Here is a 20,970-nt window from a genome sequence, read left to right on the forward strand (position 1 = left end):
GGGATGTTCAGAGGTCACTGTCCTACTGCCTCTGCCCTATGGCTGAGGGCTCTGCCAGCATCATAGAATGGTTTGGGTTGGAAGRAACYTKAAAGATTATCTCATGCCCCATGGGCAGGGRCACCTTCCACCACACCAGGTTGTTYAGARCCCCATCCAGCCTGGTCTTGAACATTTCCAGGGATGGGGCAGCCACAGCTTCKCTGAGTATCCTATTCCAGTGTCTCACCATGCTCATAGTAAAGATTTCTTTTTTAACATCTAATCTATATCTACCATCTTTCAGGTTTTTCCAAAATATTTATCTAGTAATTTTTACAGCTTCCAGTAATGGAAATTCCACAACCYACTAGACTGTCCAATCTAGTAAGCAGCTGCCCTTATGCACAGGATATATTTCCTGACATGTAACTTGAAGTTCCCTGCCGGCTATAAGTTAAGAGATACTTTTTTTCTTGTCTTTTCAACATATGACTGCTATCAAGTCTCCCCATAGTCTTTTTCTCTAGGCCAAACAACCCCAAGTCTTTTAATCAAATAGCTGTTTTTTTTTTTAACTACTGAATGTTTTTGTTTTCCTAATGGTCTGTAAAGAAAATATATGCCAGTTAACTATGTGCTGCCCTCACCCTCAGAAATGTATCCTCAGATTTATCCTTTGGAATGGTATGACACATCAATACCAAATACTCCAAAAAGCAGAGTTTAATGTCACCTTTCTGCTTGAACAAGCTTGTGTTTAGTGTTGCTGATTATCCTGTGCACAGTGTAGCTTGGTACTGTGGAGCAATGCTGCAAATTTGAGTTGTTGGGACTGGGCTCGAGAGGAAACAGTTTAGGTGGAAGAAGAAAATAAATGCAAAGGCTACACAGGTCTGTTCTGTGATCCAGTATTGTGCCAGTCAAAATGAGAAAGCCAAAGAGAAATAACTCTTGTATGAGTTTGATGCTCTTTATAACAATTCCCTCAGGCACAYTGCAATCATTCAAATTCAATGCATGGTGTTACTGCACAGCCAAATCTATGCCTGGAGACCTCTGGAGAAAATTAAAATGAGGGTTTCTTCAGGTAGAGTTTGTGGGGAAGAAATACTGCAAAATCCCTTTTTCCCACACGGTAAACAGTTAAAAATGCTGAACCACTCTTCCTTGGAAAAAAGAAAAAAAGGGAAGAGACCTAGAGAGTGCCTGTGATACTCAGGCCAGYATATGAATATAAAAAGAACTGTAGCCAAACGAGTAACAAGGTATGTGGTAAAATAGGGTCAGTGAAGCCTGGTTACACCCACATCAGCAGAAGTGTTCCAGCTGACTTCAGAAAGGCCAGGATTTAACCAACAGTACCCTTTTGCTGACTGCAATTCTGCTAAGGACTCATAATTTTGGTATTGTGGCTTGTTGGGTAACAAATAATTACTTTCTTTTTCCCTTTTCCCCAGTTTCTCAGCCTTTATTAGTCACTAGATTTTGCAGTCACTAGTTTTCACCTTAGTGAATCATTGTCTAGTCTGACTGAAGGAGCACTCCTCCATGGGAAGGACATGGACCTGTTGGAGTGAGGCCAGAGGAGAAACACCAAAGCTGATTACAGGAATGGAGCAGCTCTGCTGTGAGGAAAGACTGAAAGAATTGGGTTTGTTCACCTGGRGAAGAGAAGACTTTGGGGTGGTGTCATTGTGGCCTTCCAGTGCTGAAGRGAGCCTGCAGGAAATGTGGAGAGAGACTTTTTACAGGGYTGGAGTGACAGGAYAAGGGGGAATGGCTTCACRCTGACAGAGAGGAGCTTTAGATTGGATATGAGGAAGAAATTCTTTACCATGAGGGTGGTGAGGTACTGGGACAGAGAAGTTCTGCAGAACAGTTCCAGTCCCTGGAACTGTTTAAGGATGGGGCTCTGAGCAACCTMGTCTAGTGGATGGCATCCCTGCCCATGGCAGTGGGATTGGAACTCAACAGTCTTTAAGGTCCTTTTCAACCCAAACCATTCTCTGATTCTATGTTATATTCTGCGACATTTTCTTGAGGTACGATCAGATACTGTCATGTTCAGGCAAGCATTTACACCAGATTGTTGTCATGGTGCCAAGGTAGTCCCTATGTTTTGGGAATTTCAGATTGAATATCTGTTTGTTTGAGAATAGACCATCTGACAGATAAGGAAGTTGTAGAGAAAATCTATGTAGTGATAATTAGCAATGTTGGTTTCTCTTTAAAGTTTGATATCTGCTCCACAGAGCACTTGTAAGGCTGAGTACTTTTCTGAAACCTGCTGTTATGTGAAGCCTATGAAATAAATAACATTTCCAAATAGACCAGAAACTTGCTTTCTTTGTAATTTCAAAGGGTCTTTGTTCATCGGAGATGAAAAATGTCCAGGCAAAGTTAGAAAGTGTTCAGTGTGATTCTACTCCAGTGTAAATTAGATCCTTCCCCCTTGCTTCATTATTAGCATTTTGATCCTGCAAGGAAGTCCTTGTTCACAGTAATTAGCTATGCAAGATATAATACCTGGTTTTATTCTTTTAAATATAAGCTTTTGGCCCTTATTTCCATTTTTTCTGCACTCTGAAGTTTGATACGCCAATTACCTCCATGCAATATTACTCTTGCTAACCATGTAAACTTGATTTGCACACTGATTTGGTTTGTAAAGTGYATGTTAATAACTATGTCCCTGCTATCTTTTTTCTTCCCCTTCCTGTGAGTACTGCAGGCTCTCTGCTTTATGGAACACTACACTTGATTCTCTCTGCCAGCTCTAGTTGAGGGTAATATTTGCCCAGGGTAAGGTGACCTGAAAGGCCAATTTAACCTGGCAGGGACCTTAATGTGATGGCTGGTACCCACTCTGGTTYGGTGGTTCTGAGGCGAGCTGCAGTGAAGGGGATCTGGTGTAACAGGCTGTCTGTGAGTRTAGCTCTGTCAAGCCATTTAACGCCCAGATATTTACAGAAATSTCAGCTTGCAATAATGCCACCTTTTTTATTCAGCAGAGCTGCTTCTTTCGTATCCCACTTAGGTTTATCTTCCCACTGATGAACTACATTTTCCTTCCTTCAGAGCATCTCAAGCTATAGAAAAGCAGATTGGGCTACTGTAAGCTGCCCTGCTCCCAAGTAATGTCACCAGCTTAATTGGATTTTTGCCATATATTTGTTAAGGACTGGTGTTTTACGTGACTCTGTTACCCTTCTCCATGGAGATGACTATGTACAAGACAGATCAAAATCAAATCTGATTTGCCAAGAGACCTCACAGAGGTCTTGATTTCAGAAGTTCTTACAATAGACACTTTGTCTTTAAATCTGTAAGAGCAAAACTCTKAGCTGAAATTTGAGCTGGTGTTTGACTCAGAGGGGAACAATTGTAGAATAACAGTAAATACACCTGAGAGCAAAAGRTATTTTGGTAATATAGAAGTAAGGTGAACTAGCACGTACATTCTAGTAAAGGTGTATTAGCGGTTAATTCTGTTACAGGTGAGAGGAAATCAGTATTTTTTTCAAAAGTCTCTCATTCCAGTGTACTTTTGTGTTGTCCCTTGTCAAAGGTATCTGCTACCCACAGCATCCCTTTGGATCAGTGTCCCTTTCTCTGATGGAGAACAATGACAGCTCCCTGGACTGCTGCTTCAGTTCTTTATCCTGCTTTTCTCACCACATTTTTGTCTCTGTGTTCTCTCCTAGGAAGCCTTCAGTCCTCCCCACATACTGCTGCTTTCTTCAGTCTTCATTAATATCTCTTTCTAGTTGGTTTCTTAATCACAGTTAGGGGATCAATTGACTCCCCACTAACACTTTCCRGGCTGCTGTCATGTTGTGTGGAGTCCCTGCAGCTTAGCTTAGAGCTCAGAGTCGTTGCAAGGATGCAGGCAAGGAGTACAAATCCCATTTTGCACCTGTTTCCCAATAGTGTAATGCTTCTGGCATCTCTGCTTTATCCTGCTGTGGACATTTGAATCCTGCATAAAGATGAGAGAGCCCCCTTCATTGKAAGTACTACTCTGTTAGTCCAATCCTGGGGTAATCTGCACACCTGGAGTGAAATTCAAAGTGTTCTAGAAATAAATTATAYGTTTTCATGGTCAATTTTTCAACTATAAAATGATTTGCTCATGATTGGTGTCGGGAGCCGCAGTTGCTTTGCCGCTGCCTGTTCTTTTGTTATCTGGATGGCTTTTTTCTCCCCATAGTAACACTGTGTAACAATGTTCTCATGTTATTCAGATAGCTTTTGTGATAGCTTCAGATAGCTGTTGTGACTTTGAAGGTATAGGAACATAGAAAAAACAAGCCTTGGCAGGAGAGGTAGCATTTCTTTATAAAAGCAAGGTAAGCTTGGTTCTTGCAGGGCACTCCTTCTCTGCAGATCCCACAAGACAGGTTTCAGTTCTGTTCTGTTGTTGGGGTAYTAAGCAACCTGAGGGATTAGCAGAGTCTGAGTTTGCTGACAAATGACACCAAGCTGGGAGGAGTGGCTGATCCCGAGCCCTTCAGAGGGACCTCTGCAGGCTGGAGGGATGGGCAGAGAACTGTCTAAAATTCAACAAAGGCAAATGCAGAGTCTCGCACCTGGGGAGGAACAGCACCAGCACAGGCTGGGAGTGGACTGCTGGAAAGCAGCTCTGGAGAGAAGGACCTGGGGCTCTTAGTGGACAAGAGGCTGTCCATGAGCCAGCAGTGCCCTGGAGGACGAGAAAGGCAATGGTGTCCAGGGGTGCACTGGGAAGAGCATTGCCAGCAGGTCGGGGAGTGATCCCTTCTAGCTGCAGCCAGGCTGTGAATCTGTAATCTAGAGCAGAACTCCAGTGTCATTAACTTTCATGATAAGCATTATCTGTTTGATTTGCCATGTCTGAAGGAAAAAGTGCACAATTCTTTGTGGTTCTCAATGCCTATATGAGGTTTTGGTACATTCTGTATTTGCCTCATCGAAGCCACAGCTGCTTCTAGTCTTATCCAGTAAAATTCAGTGGTGAAAGAGGAGAGTGTGATGGATTCACTACCCTGGAGGTGTTCAAGAAATGACTGGATGTGCCCTGAATTAGTTGACAAGGTGGTGATGGCTCAAAGGTTACACTTGATCACTCTGGAGGTCTTTTCCATCCTAAATGATTCYGTGATTGTTTTTCTTTTATTCCCTCCATTTGTTTCTGTGTGCCATTTTGATCTTTTCAGATCACAAAAATATCCTGGTTCCATTCTCCATTAGAATGTTGTGATGACATTTGGTCATGGAATTTTAAAGTGAATTTGATATTATGTTAATGTTCTACAGATCGGGGTTTTGGAAACCATATGAAATTATTTTGTTAAGTATCTCATTAGTGGGTCAGGTGTGGTTCATTTTTGGAATCTCCTTAAAACATGMGTAAATACAGAAAACCTAAGTTGTGCAGAATTCCTGATTTGGCAGCAATCCAAGTCAGTCAATTCATAGCTTTTTCCTCTGTAAATTTAAAAAAAAATCCATATTCTGGCATATATGTTAATATCCTGTTGTACTTTTAAGGAAGCTAAATATAATACAACTTGCAAAAATGTGAAAGGTATGTGTTTGGCTTTGATGAGTAGCCTTTTCACTAGAATTCATGGTCTTTCAAAAAGCATTTTCTCTGAAATTATGCTTTCAGAGACTTTCTTTTCACTAACATATGCCTAACTACCACTTACTGGCAGTGCACTCCAAATTCCTGTCAGAAAGAGTAAATTTAAAAAGCACTGGTTTTACTTTAAAATTTGTCTTTTGATTGCCATGTCTTTATGTTTTGCCTTCAGTGGATGTCTAGCTACTTATTTGAGGTAGAAAAAAGCTGTCTGTGCAAAAATGATGAGCTGAGTGAAAATGATTTTTTACTTTGGTGGTGTGTTAAGAGCAATTTACAGTGTACTTTGATATTTTTCCCAGTCTTTTGGGACTTGCGGTTGTTTCATTTGGATGGAGGAGAGAAACTTTCATTTGAGGGAAGGAACAGAAAATAAAGCAGCTAGAGGCTGTGTTGCAGACTGTAGGTTCTCTGGGGTTTGGAATTCTGTGCTTGGAATGCCATGGGAAGGCTGCTGGGAGATCAGATCCCAAAGCAAATCATGGAAAYCCGTGAACAATCAAAACAGAAATTAAACATAACACACACGCTGATTGCAATCAGAATGTTGAGAAATGTTAGCCTAAATTACCCTCAATTTAAAATTCATACATAGACTATCCCAAATTTAAAATTCACTRTAGAAATTACTGATTTTTATGGAGAAAATAATTTTAATTTCTCTCCCCACAGCTGCTTGGGCTGACAATTGAAGGATTGGGCTTGTGCTTTAGGTTCTTTAAGGCACTGCTGTGGCTGTGAAAATGAAAAATAAATTACAACAGTGTTTAGAGAARATGAATTCAGAGATGTCCAATCAGCTGTGCAGGCTATTACCTCATCTTCTGRGTCAACAAAGAACATTTGCTCTTCTCTTACATTTATTACAAAATCATGGCATTATTTTTTTCATTCATTTATGGAGTTTTTTGTTTCCCCTGATTATTGCTTGTTCCCAGCCATTGTGGCCTGTAATTGCATTTTTGTTGCTATATTCTCTCTTTGTAGATGAATGTGTGATACATATGAATATACAATCACATCATTCAGCCCTTTGGGAGTAACTGAAAATRTTGTATCTACCAAAGAAATCTTTGTTGAAAACTCTCCATGTTAGGGCTTGATATTTCTTCATATGTACACATGCTTCATGTAAGGAATTACTGCTTGGATTTTTTATTTTTTTTTTTGAAATTTGACTATGGTAAGAGCTTCTGTCTTAAAAATCTGTCCTTCATATCAACCTGATCTGTAGCCCTCAGCTAAAAACGGTTGTTTTTTTTGTTTTTTTGTTTTTTCTATCTGCCTGTGTAGCAGTATTTCTGTCTATCTGCCTGTGTGCCTTCATTTCTGGAATATGTTCTTGTGCATGGCAGGAGAGAGAAATAAAGAAACGCTGAGTGCTGGCTGCCTGAAATCTTGCATCCTCCCACGCAATGCTCTTGGAAAGGGGAGTTTTTCACCTTTTACTCACCCAGCACACTGAACTGTGTGGAGCTATTCCCTGGGCCACTCCCTGGGATGAGTAGCATTCACAGTGTCTGAGGCTCGAGAGGCCTGAGGGAGTGTTTAATCTCTACCCCTGTCTGACCTGACAGAGTAGAGCTCCTGCTCTGAAGCACGTGGAGTTTGTGCTTGTTCTGTAGTGGAATGAGCTCTGTGTGGAATCCTGTTACATACAAATTGCTGTAAATTCAGTAGAGCTCTTACATTTCTTTGATGTAGCGAATTTGGATGTCTGAATTTTAAGTAGGAGTGGGAGAAGTGATTTAAACAAAATAGTGTAGCCTGTGACCCACCACTTTGGCAAACTTGTTGTGAAAGACTTGCCCATTTTGAATTCTGATGTAGAATCATTGCTAATTTATCTTTAGCAGAGTGTTGTAAAACAACCTCCTCTTCACTGGAATATTTGGAGTGCGGAATCTGCCAGTCAGTTGTATCTGCAAGTGTCCTCTTCAGCTTAATGAAACCTTGGTGAAAATTCTCTCTGCTTAAGTGGAAGCTTTGCCATGAAACTATTTTGTGAATGAAAAATGGAGGCCATGAATTTATTAATATCTATAAAATTTTCATTTGAATCTTGATTTATGAAAGATTATGAACTCTGCAGGCCTCCAAGATTTTGATACAAAAGCTCAATGAAACTCTGTATTTCTGGTAAGCTTTCCCTTTGGGATTAACATCTGAAATGAAACACACAAATGTGCCATTGCTTTGCTGGCACGAAGGAGAAGCTGAGTGAAAAAGAAGAGAATATGTAGGYTCTGGCAGGCCAAGACTGATTTTACATTAATTTGTGGTGAAAAGAGTACAGATCTATGCTGAAGGGTGTGAAAATGCAATTAAGAGTACACGAGGGATGCTGTTAAAAGGAAACTATTTAATTTACTTGTTCTCTGTGTATTCTAGAGTCACTACAATCTTTTTTACTGGGAAAAAAGGAAAGGGCACAATATTGTTGCTGACTTGGTTGTTTGCAGTGGGATGGTCTAATACCTTTCATTTCTAGGTATCATGAATGGCATTGTCAGAGGACCAACWCAGAAATGGAAGGGCTAGGTGGTCCACTTGTGTAGAATCAAACTAGTGATACAAAAAAAAAGAGAAAAGAGAAAAGAATCTAATCTGCTTTTCTAACTACAGGTCATGTTATAAGAGATTATAYGCTCAGGGGGAAAAACATTTTCTTTTAGTGTTACTTTTTTTGGCTGGATACAATTGAGAAGGAATATATTGTACAACCTTGAAACTTGTCATTGTCTTCTCCAAATTACAACGTCGAATAGAGGGGCAGCATGTCATTTGTTTTAGCCTTTTTCCTCAGGGACTGTAATCACACCTCCCAGAGGATGGTGGGGAAAGCCGGGGGACCGCCGTGGATCAGAGAGCTGTCCATGGTCCTGACACGTAAAAAACAGCTCACAGTGACAAGGTGACAGGGTGGCTCCTGGAGCAGGAGCTGGGCGGGATTGTGTGAATTCTGTCTTGCTAAAAGCAAGGGAAGCACTGAGTCAGGAAGGAAAGGCCTTTGTGTGAAGTTAGTTTTCAGATTCTAATGTGTAATTGTGCTGTCTTGGCTTGGGTTGGGTCCCTGTGGCCTGGCCTGTTTGGCTGCTCTCTCAGTAGAGAAGCAAGCCCCAAGAGAACTTTCACAGAATCACGGAATCATTTAGGTTGGAAAAGCCCTCCAGGATCATSGATTCCAATCTTTGAACGATCTCCACCTGGTCAACTAGACCAGAGTACTGAGCATGCATCCAGGCATTTCTTGAACTCTTCCAATAATGTTAATTCCACCACCTCCCCAGGCAGCCATTCTAGTGCCTGACAAGCCTTTCCATGGAGAAATTCTTCCTCATGTCAAACCTGAACCTCCCCTGGCACAGCTTGAGGCCTCTTCCTCTTGTCCTGTTCTTATTACCTGGGAGAAAAGGCCTACCCCCACCTGACTACAGTCTGTTTTCAGGTACTTGTAGAGAGTGGTAAGGTCTCCCTTGAGCCTCCTTTTCTCCAGGGTAAACATCTCCAGCTCYCTCCACTGCCCCTCACAGAACTTATGCTCCAGACTCTTCCCCAGCTCTGTTGCTCTTTGGATAATGCTTCATGTAATCTTGCAACAAAAGACACTTTCTGATTGCTTTTTAGGGAAACTATATCCTTATATAATGAAATGACACTTTYCCCCATTTTAATCTTATGTTGCTAAGTGTTTTATTATTGATGTAGAAGTGACTGTTTTTTATTCAAATCAGCTATGCTAAGTTATTCATGAATTATTCTCATGCCTTTATGTGAAAAYACATTTTAAAGAATTTTGTTTTCATTAGCAGAGAAAATAAATAGCTAATGGAAACCTCATTGGTTCTGTAATTGCAGGAGTTATTCCCCTTAACCTCCYTGACCTTCTAAACTTCTGTTTTCATAACCTTTAGCCATGACATTACATGGCACTGCACTTCCCTCTAATTGCTTCCTTATTTGGTAAACATGGCTTTTTAAACACTTCGGTAGTCACTCATTATATGTAAATCCTTTGATACTGCTGATCTCCTTTCTGACTTTCCAGGAAGGGCTTTTAACCTTGGCTCTACTTCTCTGCAGAAAGATTACCTCGAATAAAGTGTTCTAAATGTAGGCCTGTACCATTGCTTTATGTGCACTCCTTGAAATTCTTTGTGTTTTTTTCTTTGTGCGTTGTTATTTGCTTTTCAAGTCTTACGTGTCAGCTTTTCATGTATTATTAGTTACGTGAGCCAGATCATGTGCCATATAGTTTTCTGGATGAAGGGTAAACTAAAGATGTAAGATGYAGATTGATACATTGGTAAATAATCTCCATATGTGTAGTAAAATTTGGAATTTTCAGAGTCTGAAGTTTGTCTTAAAATGTTTTGCCTCCTTGTCTACAAGATAAGTGAAACTTCCTTAAGAGGCTTAATTTTTCTCACTAATAGAGGCAAAAAATAGGAAATTGCAAGTATGAAACAGCATAAGCTGTGTTTCCATGTTGCTGAGAAACCAATCCCAGTGTTTAAACTCTGCTCGMACTCTTAATTGCAAATTGCCTGAAGAGTTCAATCCTTGCTACTTGTCTTTGATGTTTTTCTACCAGCAAATCTCAAAAGATGTCAGTGGTTCCTCTAAACTATTTAGAGGTGAAGGAAAGACAAGGATTGCTTGTTGATGAGAGGATCTTTTCCTTGTAGAGGTTCATTGTTTAATAGACTGCCAAAATGCAAGTGTGCTGCTACTTCATACCTCCCATGGTAACTAAATCCATATTTTGATGCCTATGTAGCTTGATGAATTAACTTTGCTGTAGCTCCTTATTCATACCAGTGGGATCAGCAATTCAGAGATCTCTTCCTTTAAGKGTTCTTGTCCTTTCTACAAGTAGAATTGGAAGCCCTTTTTATTTYTTATGAGCTGAAACTAACCTTATTTATTGCATGTACTGTGTCTTGCTAGTAAAATTTTGGAGAACATGAAACCATTGAAAAAATGTTTTTAAAACTGGGAAAAGTAAGCAGTACCCTTTAATGAGCAATAGTTGGTCTTACAAAATTTCCAGATATCTTGCTGATTATGTGTTGTCCTACACTGCCACAAGAGAACAATTCAACATTCTCCACTTATTCCTACATGAGACATAAGTAAGCAGATACCCTGCAATTTTCTTTATTCTGTTTTGGTTTCTGCTTGCTACTCAAGCTGTGCATCCTGAAATCACTGAGGGAGAAAGTACAGGCAGAGTTAGAGGACTTTGTCACTTGGCAGCCATATTATTTAGTWTAGTCTTTGTTTGCTTACCTGGGACATAATAATTATTTACTTTAACAAAGGCTTTTGTGCATGTGTGCCCACAGAGAGTAACTTCCTCAGCCAGGACATTGTGTGCTGCAAGGCAGGAGATTAACTGCCTTGATGTTTATACTGCAATTTCCCAGACTTGCAGAAAAACTCGTTATACTGTCATAAGATAACCACTTGTGTTGTTTAATAGATATGCATGACATTAAAAAAGTAGCTTCCCCCCCGAAGTGATAATTTATGTTCATCCTTGTTTCCATGGAACACACAGTCAAAGTTAAAAAGGTTTTGGTGCACCTTTTTTTTGGCTTAAGCTCAGAGAATTTTATCAATGTAACCCTGGCATATACAGGTTCATGCACAGTTTTTTCTCTTCTCTGACTTGAAGCAGATTAAGAAACAGGGAGGTAAGTGCTGGAATACCTGCTGTTCCTACGTGTCCTTCTGCCACCTAGTGCCAGTGATCTGGGAGGTTGTGTAAATACYGGGCAGCGTTTCACTGAGCCAGCGGAAATGCCAGGGGGCGGCTGTTGTGTAGCTGTCTCCAAAGGTGCTGGCAAAGCACAGCAGGGCTGACCATCCCGCACAGAAGAGCCCCTCATAGCATCTGGTGTTGTCAGGCAATCAGGGAAGAGGAAGGATTTGCTGAGTGTTCCTGTGGATTTTGAAAGATTTTAGTGATTTGTCCTGTGACTTGAAGTTTAGCCTTGTCACTCAGGATTTAAAAAGAACAAATCAAGGGAGTTACTCAAGAGTATGAGAAGGTAGTGAGAGATGCCAGCAGAGGCAGTTGTTTATGGATTTTGGTCATGCTGTTCCACAAGGAATTTATAAATTATTTTTCCACTTTCTACTGTTTACATGGGACCAGGTTACTCCACAGAACACTTAAAWGCAGCTATTTAGGAGGCAGAATAAGGTCTTCTTGAGGATTCCAATTATGGAAATGTTGGAAACTGTAACATCTCCCAGAATAAGAGACACCTCTCACCCCCCTTCCCCCAGTATCACCAAACTCTATTTTCTTTTTATCATTTTTTAATCCAAAATTTGGGGTCTTAGTGCATTGCAGGTCAGAAAGTGTGAACCCAGAAGTCTTGCAGATCYTTGGAATTTCTCACCTGTTTGTTCTTTTTGTCTTGTCAGGGAGAATTCCCTTGGCATTACCAGAGCATTCGTTATTTAAAACATTCTCTATGATATACAGTCAATTTGTGTCCAATCTACAAATGTGCTTTTTTAATTTTTTTTCCATAATCCCCACACTGTGCAGTCCTGACTGTATGGAGGCTGACTCTATTGAATTAAATGCCACATCAGCAATTTGAAATGTTCTTTTAATTCCCAGCAAGTGCTCCCTTGCAGTGACATCATGCTGGGTAGAAAGCTATTAAAGATCCCCATTTTGAAGTTCCTACTTACAGTACAGCTGGAACTAAAAGTGGCTGCCAGCTTAGTCACTGCTACTCCGTGATTTATGTGAATAATGTTGCAGTGTGTTCTCTCTTYAGTGTGAGCTTGTGTGTGGCTGCTCTGCAGTTCATGGATCCTTTTGGATAGCAGAGCTTTTCCTGCAGCAGCACAGCAATGTATTCAGCCTTCCAAGAGGTCTTTTGCAGCCCTGTGTCCCTGTGTAAATAGTTCCTGAGGTTCTAATCCCATGAAAAACAACACTGCCCAAAGTGCATGTTTGCRAAGAGCACAAAGTTTGCATAAGCTTGGATGTGAATTCCACTTCAGAGCTCAGTAAAGATACTGCTGTCATGACTGAAATGTGGACCTACAGAGGAGCTTTCCCACCTGGACAACTTCTCTCYTGTACAGTGAGCTTCATGTTTCAATATAGACTGGTTGGCAGTGCCAAAATAAACTGAAGAAGGTAGCTGGAAGCCCAGTGTAGRATCTCTTCCTTATCTCCTTTCATAGTCACTGCCACCATTTCTTCTTGTAATAATCACATTTTAATCAGACCCCCATCTGTTCCAATGAGAGAGAGTTTAGATTAGATATGTGGAATTTGAGTCTTGTTTCTATGAGAGGGGTGAGACAGTGGAACAAGTTGCTCAGAGAAGTTGTGGATGCCCCRTYCCTGGAAGTGTTCAAGGCCAGGTGGGTTTGGATGGAGCTTTGAACAACCTGGTCTAGTGGAAGGTGTCCCTGCCTCACCTGTTCCCAGAGGTGTTGGAACAAGATAAACTTTAAGGTCCCTCCCAAGCCAAACCATTCTGTGATTCTGTGATTCCGTGATTCTGTGATTCTCTGTCTGTTCCCTCGCTGGTCACTCTACTCAGGACTCCTGCACCTGCTTAGGATAKGATTAGAGCAATTCTCTGGAAAGAAATGAGTGAAATGGAAAGAACCACAGCCACCCCACACATTCCCCTGTCGGGAATACACCTTCCGTGACGTTGATGGTTTTTTGTCATCAAGCTGTCATGTCTTGACAGCTCTGTAGGTGGAACAAAGGCGCCCATCAGACCGAACATGATTTGTAAACAATGAAGAAGGAGCTTGTGCCACCCTGCAGTGTCTGACAGCSTGAAAAACCACTGTGAGCTCTCAGCATTTTGCTGGCTCCTTAGGAAAGTCGGTAAAACTTCACCCTTCTCATCAGGATGCTGCCTTCTCAAAAAGGACAGTAAAATCATGGCATCTCTTTCAAATTCAAAATGCTTGTTTAAAAGAGAAATTATTCTAATTTACATTCTCAGTGTTTTCAATGTTCTTTTTTTTTTAATCTTCAGCATTAAATGAAAGGCTGAATACAGTAATTTTTCCTGTTTTTCCAGTAAGAACTTGGTTGCTGATTAAAGTCTTTTGCAGGAAGTGGGCAAAAATTAGAGTGTTAACAGCCTAACAATGAAATCGAAGTGACTTAGAGTAGCATTATCTAAAATAAATTATTTTTTGTTAGTACTATGAGATGTTCTTTTAACTGGCGACAATGATTTATTTCTATTTAGATGAATGATGAAACTAATCAGTGAATTACTTGAGAGACGCTTTGTTAAATTAGTCCCATATTCAGCTGGGAGTCTTTAATCTAATGCTCTGTGTGCTTATTTGTCATTGAATTCACAGTGAGATGTGCAGGTTCTTTTGTTTACATGAATATGAACTAGAATATCTTTGCTGATGATCAGTAGAGTTTCATTGTTTAGAAAGGGGGAAATGAGACAATGAGGCCTTTCTGGCTTTGTTTTTTTTGGGGACATACCTTTAAAAAAGTACCTTATGCAATTCTTTTAAAATTACTTGACTTATGTTTAAAGGGAATTCATTCAGCTTATTTCCAATTGCAGGTTGTTACTATTTAGAAGTATTTGTAAATTCTATGATAATTATTGCTTAATAATGGGGATGAGTTTGTGGTTTTTTGTACATTTTCTCTATCAAGCTAAATAAATTGAGGCTGGTTTTTTTTCCAGTCCACCCACAAGACTCTGGCCATTCATAAAAATTTCATGAATGAAGAAAATAACATATGTGTTGACAATGAAAATAGCAGAGTTTCAGGAAGCTAATATTAGTGGAAATCCTTTTGTTATAACTATGCTGCCTAAAGCTAGCATTTGTTAGGCTAGCTTAGACTTCTAAGGAGAAAAACAGCTGAGCTTTTTGTGATCATTTAATGCAAAGGACAGCTGGGTCCCTTTAATGTGRGAATTTACACGCTGTCAACAATGAACAGATAATTTGCCTAGCAAAGTGTTGTGATGTGGAAGGTAAAGAAGTAAAGCATTGAGAAGGTTTTGTAGAGGGAGAAAAAGGAGCTGTAGTTCTCATAGCTGCTTATGGGCAACACTTGAGTTTAAGGTTTGTATAATTTGTGTGTGATTGGACAGTTTGTGTTTATTTGGACAAAGAGTTCCTGGAATGTCTCTGCAATCTCAGCAATAGCACAGATCTGTGATTTAAATGTCTGAAGAAAAGTCATGTGCAAGATAACAAATGCAGGTTTCTCCCAGGTCATTCTAAGCAATTGCTCTTCATTAAGSTCGAAGCAGCTGCAATGTCACCAAGCAGCAAGGACAGTTAATCCTTTGGACTTTACCAGTCCCCACACCCTGGTAAATGGCACTGGAATGATGTTTCTTGCTTAATGTCTGTAGAAAGTTTATGTTTGGTTTTCTGGAAAATAGACCACTGAACATTTTAAGCTAAAGGGTGGCATGTAGACTCTGATGTCTGTGCATGTCCTGAATTTTCAGTACTTTGCTGGGGGAGGCAAATGTGTTTGTGAGCACGGTGGGCATGGTGGCTTTCCACTGTATTCAGCCTGGTTTTCCTCATGCATCCATAGAGCCAGTAGATCTCACAGATTAGGCAGAGGGACAGCCACCATGATGATATAATCTGCCCCTTCTAGCTTTCTTTGGTTCCTTCACACCACCTTGTCAGCCCCGATCTTGTTCTTTTGCTTCTTAAATTCTGTGAAGTGATACCTAGTCCAAGATGTGATTCAAACTTGGGAATTATTTTGCTGTTAATCAGTAATCAGTAGCTGTAGCTTGGCAGGTGTGATTAAGTGGTTSCTTTGTGAAACTTGTGGAACCTTATAGGCTTGGCTAATGCTTTGTTTTAAGGGAAAGGGAGTGCTATTCCGAGATGAATAGGCTGTTTGGACAAGAGCCACTAAGAGTGAAGCCAACAGGACTGAGCARTAAATGGGGAGAAGGAAATCAGAATGATAAGCAGGAGATATAGGTAGCAAATAAGGGTTTGATTAATGAAAAATGTGTGTGATTTAGAACCAGGGAGTGTTGATGCCTTTGTTTGGTAAAATGTAGAAATTGTGTATGATTACATAATTTGGGGCTTCCCACCTTGCTCCCAAATTTGCACAAACTAGAATAAAAATTAGAAGTACCTCATCTTGGTGGGGGAATTTTCTGTACACACCAGGTAGCAAGCCTGTGTTCAYGATAACAGAAAGTCAAGAGTTTCAAACCTTCATCTGCTTTTGGAAACCCAAGCATGCATGCAAATGACAACTGATATTATCATCACTGGGCAGAACAGGAAATAAGCCTGCCTTGAAGGACACCAAGTAATCTCAAGCAATATTAAAGCCTGTTTGCAACTCACAGAATTTGGAAGCATTTAGTAACTGCTAAATATCCATTTGGGGGATCTAAAGGCAGAATTTATGTGACAGTGCCCACTACATTTAAAAGCAAGAGTTAATGTCTGCTGCCTTTGTCTGTGGTTTGGCACAGCCTGTCTTGGAAAGAGCTTTGATATATCTTGAATAAGAAAGGTACTGTTATTTATAGAACATATCTAGTCTACATTTCCTCCTCTTCCCACCCCCACACCTTTACAGAGAATGTGAGCTGTCATTTGATCAGGGTCACCTCAGAGATGAGATGTCCTTTGAATCTCAAGATATGCTCCTGGTTCAATAACTGTAAATTAAAAAAACATTCTTGAGAAGGCAGATGCAGGACAAGAGTGCAGTTGCATGCTYGGTATTGCTCTGCTGTGCTATCAGTACATTCCTAACTATGACTCGATCTCAAGACACTAAAATTTACTTTTCTGCTCAAGCATATCTTAATCCAGAGTTAGTTTTTTTCATGAATAAGCAGGTTGTGGCTTAATATAAGCTGAACAGAATCTAATGTGCTGAGAAAAGTAGACAAAGCAAGTAAATCTAGGAAGAGAAATACGACAGCAAGAATAAGTCCTAAAAAGTGCAGTCTGTACTGTAACTCTGGATCTGTTTTCTGGACYATGTCCTGTGTTGCAGTGCCTCGTGAATGCATGATGCAATGTTAGACGTTGCTCTGTACATGCAAGTGAGGCCTCCCAGAAATGAGAATTTTTCCATGATGCTGCATCCTCTCTCCCTGGCATCTGCATTCTCCGAGGCCTGTGCAGTAGCTCCTGGAGTTACTGCACTCCAAAGTCAGGCTTTGACAGGTTTGATAAATAAAAATCCCTGCACAATTTTTTTTGCATGAGGAGAATATTAACTCTTGTATTGTAGACAAATCACATTCTATAACTAAATCACACTGCTTTAAATTCCCATGTCTCTTCACCACCTTTTTTTCATATGCTGGGCTGCTCTGYAGCACTGTGTGCTGCTTAAATGACTGTGCCGAGCTCACAAAAGGCTTGGGGCTGGCAGGAACATGWCCCATCCATACTTTTGAGATCCGCTGGGATGAGGACTATACAGATCTAATACGTTACTGTATTTGGTGCACAGTATCCCATAGCTATTTGACCATGCACTTTTATGCCCTGTTAAGAAGCTACAAGAGCTCCTCAGCTAAAATGATCCCTTTCTAATTTTAATTTATGCTAATATTAATTTATAATGTGTCTGGGCAAGTGGCTGTTTAAAGAGTTGCTGTCAAGCTCCAAATGTCTTTGTCTAAGGCTTTGGAGTGASCTGTCCCAGCAACACAACCACGGAGAGAGCCAGGTTGACTCCGGATTCCCAGTGCGGTTCTGTCACCACAGCATTCCCTGTTCATCCCTTCCTTTCTTCCCCAGAGGTGTTTTTTGTATATCAGCTCAGGAAGATCRCTTTCATKGATTGTTTTTTTCCTGTTTTCCTGGTTGTCGTGTTTCCCCTGTGTCCATGCAGCTTGCCTGGAAGGCTTGTGGATTGCCTGGCTTTTGATCAGTCTCTATGTCAGGACTTCAGGCAGTTTTGGTTTTGCAGAAAGTTACCTTCTGTATCACATTTGTTGCATTCTGSTTTGGGGAGTGGGGGTCAGACCTGTTCTACATGTTCTTACCAGCTAATTTCTGAACTTTTTTTTTTTTTTCATCACTCCGAATGCTTCTTTTTGTCACTTTGAGCCCTGACAGCTTCCCAGCTTTTCCAGGAGTGGCTGCTACAGTGATGTTTGTTTTCTCTTCTGTAAAACTGGTCCTTGTTTTGTGTTGCTAGGCTACTCCCTTCCAGCTGCCACTGAAGAAATGCTCCGTGGTGGGAAACGGTGGGATCCTGAAAAAGAGTGGCTGCGGCAAACAAATAGATCAAGCAGATTTTGTCATGCGGTAAGACAGAAACCTCAATGACACATTGTCCCCCCTTCTCCCTGCTAAGCCTCAGACTTTTCAAAGCTGTTCAGTTGGGATTAATCAATGATAATTTGCCTTGTTGCCCCGCCTTTGGARGATGCTTTACACAAGCAATTGGGGTCAAAATGTGAGGAGAGGCAAAAACGGAGCTTTGGCTTGGTTCTGCAAAGGGCTATGGAGACAATCTGCTGGTCAGTAAAGCTGTGACAGCTTGTGCTGTGTCTCTGGGAGGAACTGAGGAATTGCTTTTCTTTTCATTTATGCAGTGATAGCCAGGGAGTTTCATCCTTCTTGCACAGTGCTCTGTCCTCTAAATGATGAAACTAAATGCYATCTGTGCAACCCTCAGAACTCCGGATGAGTAGGGGCTCATTTATGGGGCAAGACTCAGGCTGGTACAAGCTAAACTCTTCCTCTGTTTTTCTTCCCTCAAGACTAAACTGAGACTGACTATCCGAGGAAAGGCCAAACCTTTTTCCTTGATGTAAGGTTTTTGGGATTCTTTACATTTCCTTTCCCTCCAGTCTTCCTTAAATTATAAGAAGCTGTCAGGAGGGATGTTGAACCAGCTACTGCTTTCATGATTAAATTTGGCACTTTCTAGGTCTGTGATCCTTAAGGAAGAAAGACAGAAATTAGTTCCTCCCTGTTAAACACGAACAAGAGAAACATTGTGGGGGAGAAACTGGAGAAATGCACCAAAGGAGATGAGAAATGGAGTTTCTTTGGGTTTCAGATGGGTGCATAATGAACACCCACTATAACAAGTCTTCTTATTAGATCCTGATGGCTTATTATGAAACCATACAAATTTGCACTAAACCGTTACTGTAATTTCTGGTTTGCATCTCAAAGGCCAAAAATGCCTTCAATGTTAAAGCAAAGAAATAGAACAAATTAAAGGCAAAAGGAAATATATACTTAGAGCATTTACAGAAGAGAAAATGTYAAAGCACAGGGGGAGAGAGTAGCACTGTGATTGCCATAACTGTAAAACTCCTTAGGTGTTCCACAGACTCAATACAATAAACTGCTGCGTATATGCCATGGTTATATTTTTTAGAAATTGAAATGCTGTAGGAGCAATCAGTTACAAAAACAATAGAAATTAAAAAAAAAAAAAAAAAAAAAAAAAAAAAAAAAAACAGCCAAAAAAAAGGTACACAAAAAAACCTCAACAAAACAGCAGTTATTTTAGCTTGATCGTAAAAATACATTTCTCTCCAGGGAGTGTAAAGCAACTATTATATGTATAGAGCTTGTTTTGATTTARAAATAAGTGATAGAGAGAATTCTGCAAAAATCCCAGTCACTGTCTGCAGGCTCTGTTGTATTAGTGATATGAAATCATATTCAAGGAAAATGTTTCTATTCTTTTGGGTTAGAAACTAATACACCACTGGGAGAAAATATTTTTACAGCAGGTGAAAGACAGGATTTAGTTGATCTTTTCTAAATCTGATTTCTGTAATCTGATTTCTGAAAGCACAATGCATAACATACAATGCATAACAATGCACACAATGCATAACAAGAGCATGTTGCATAACATTTTTCATTTTTGAAAAGAAATTTATGTAATATCTTCAAAGGATTTCTGCAGTGTGAAATGTCCTGCTAGGTTTTGCCCTTGCTATTTTCTTCCCTTCACATGAGTTTTAATTTCACTTGTGTGTATTTCCATAAGCTTTGTCATGGGGGAGAAKATGGCTACAGTCATATGTTGTAATTGCTAAGGTTATTTAATGTGTTTAAACTCATGTGGTTGCTGAGCATCTTCTACAAACACAGTTGTTCCAACACAGAGATGAAAAGAGCATCGGTTTTCAGCCCCTAAGGCACAGCAAGCTGCATCTGTAATGAGAATGGTGCACATGTTTAGGTATTGTGGTTATAATGGGCTCTTCTTCTGATTTTCAGGTTTGTAATTCTTATTTTTAAGAAAAAAAAAAGTTATTTCCCCTCTCTCTGCCTCCTGATGCTTCTTTTAAGAAAGGAGTGTTGGATAGTAGTTGTAAGCCATGTTTTTAACTCTATTTTTTGTGTACTTACTTCTCAATACCAGATGTAACAGTAAGAGAATTAAAAATAAATTTGCTTGATATGAGTCTTGTGCTTCAGTGTGTTCTTCACTTGCACAGCCCTCAGCACTCTGCTGACCTATCCAAGAAAATAATTGGGAAGGCCAAGCAAATGATTTCCTGCCATTTCCTTAGCATGCTCAGGCCATTTCTTAATGTTTCCTGCACACTGAGGTGGGAATCAGACTTACTGATGAAAGGAATTCCATGTGTCAGCTGTGACTGGCTTATGAAAGAATTTTCATTATTTAGATGCTGACATGATAAAAACTAGGGTGAGATCTTAGTCCTTCATAGTGCTTTTAAATAAACTTCAACCAAAAATGTTTCTTTTTAAAAGCTTGCCTTATGATCTTGTGTTTATTCAAAGCAGAGAGCATTAAATTGTTGCCAGRGGTATTTATGCCACATCCCTACCCTAAGGCAAATTACCTATATATCTTGCTTCACAAATTTTTGTTTGACCTTTATTTTATTTTACTTTAATTTAAAGAACTCTTTCTCATTTAAATTTTATCATTTGTTATGTCAAAGAATTAAAATTCCCTTATGCTTCTAGCCTTGCTTTCTATTCTTTTTTTTTTTTTCTAATCAATTATTGCAGTTCCTGAAACTTCTTATTTTGATTATTTTTCTCTGGCTTCTTTTGAAGTTGTCTTGCTTCTCTTAAACGGTGGTAGAGCAAACTAGAAGCTGTTTTCTGACTGACATCTCARTACATTGTGCACATCTTAACAAATACAGTCATGAAAAGAAGAAAATGTTCCTGGAAATTTTGTGTTTCTTGGTGAATGTGATTGAATTAATCTGTGTTCCATGTAGGTGGGATATTGCTGTCCTTTTCCTTGGCATTTCTTGATGATGAGAATTTAAGGTTTTGAGAGCTAGTATTTATATGCAAATAGATTCTGATATAGCACCACTGTGATTTTAATTGGGGTTTATTTG

General features: G+C 39.9%; 1 protein-coding gene across 1 annotated transcript in view; it reads left to right on the plus strand.

Annotated features, from left to right (window-relative positions):
• The window catches only part of ST8SIA1 (ST8 alpha-N-acetyl-neuraminide alpha-2,8-sialyltransferase 1), a 96,024-nt gene that overhangs the window by 36,097 nt on the left and 38,957 nt on the right, over positions 1–20,970 (plus strand). The window contains exon 3 of the mRNA XM_057369536.1: positions 17,808–17,917. Coding sequence (XP_057225519.1) covers positions 17,808–17,917 — 110 coding nt within the window. The remainder of the gene's footprint in view (positions 1–17,807; positions 17,918–20,970) is intronic.

The sequence above is a fragment of the Malurus melanocephalus genome, unplaced genomic scaffold, assembly GCF_030028575.1.
Source record: "Malurus melanocephalus ecotype Western Australia unplaced genomic scaffold, MMel_1.1 scaffold_112, whole genome shotgun sequence".
NCBI lineage: Eukaryota > Metazoa > Chordata > Aves > Passeriformes > Maluridae > Malurus > Malurus melanocephalus.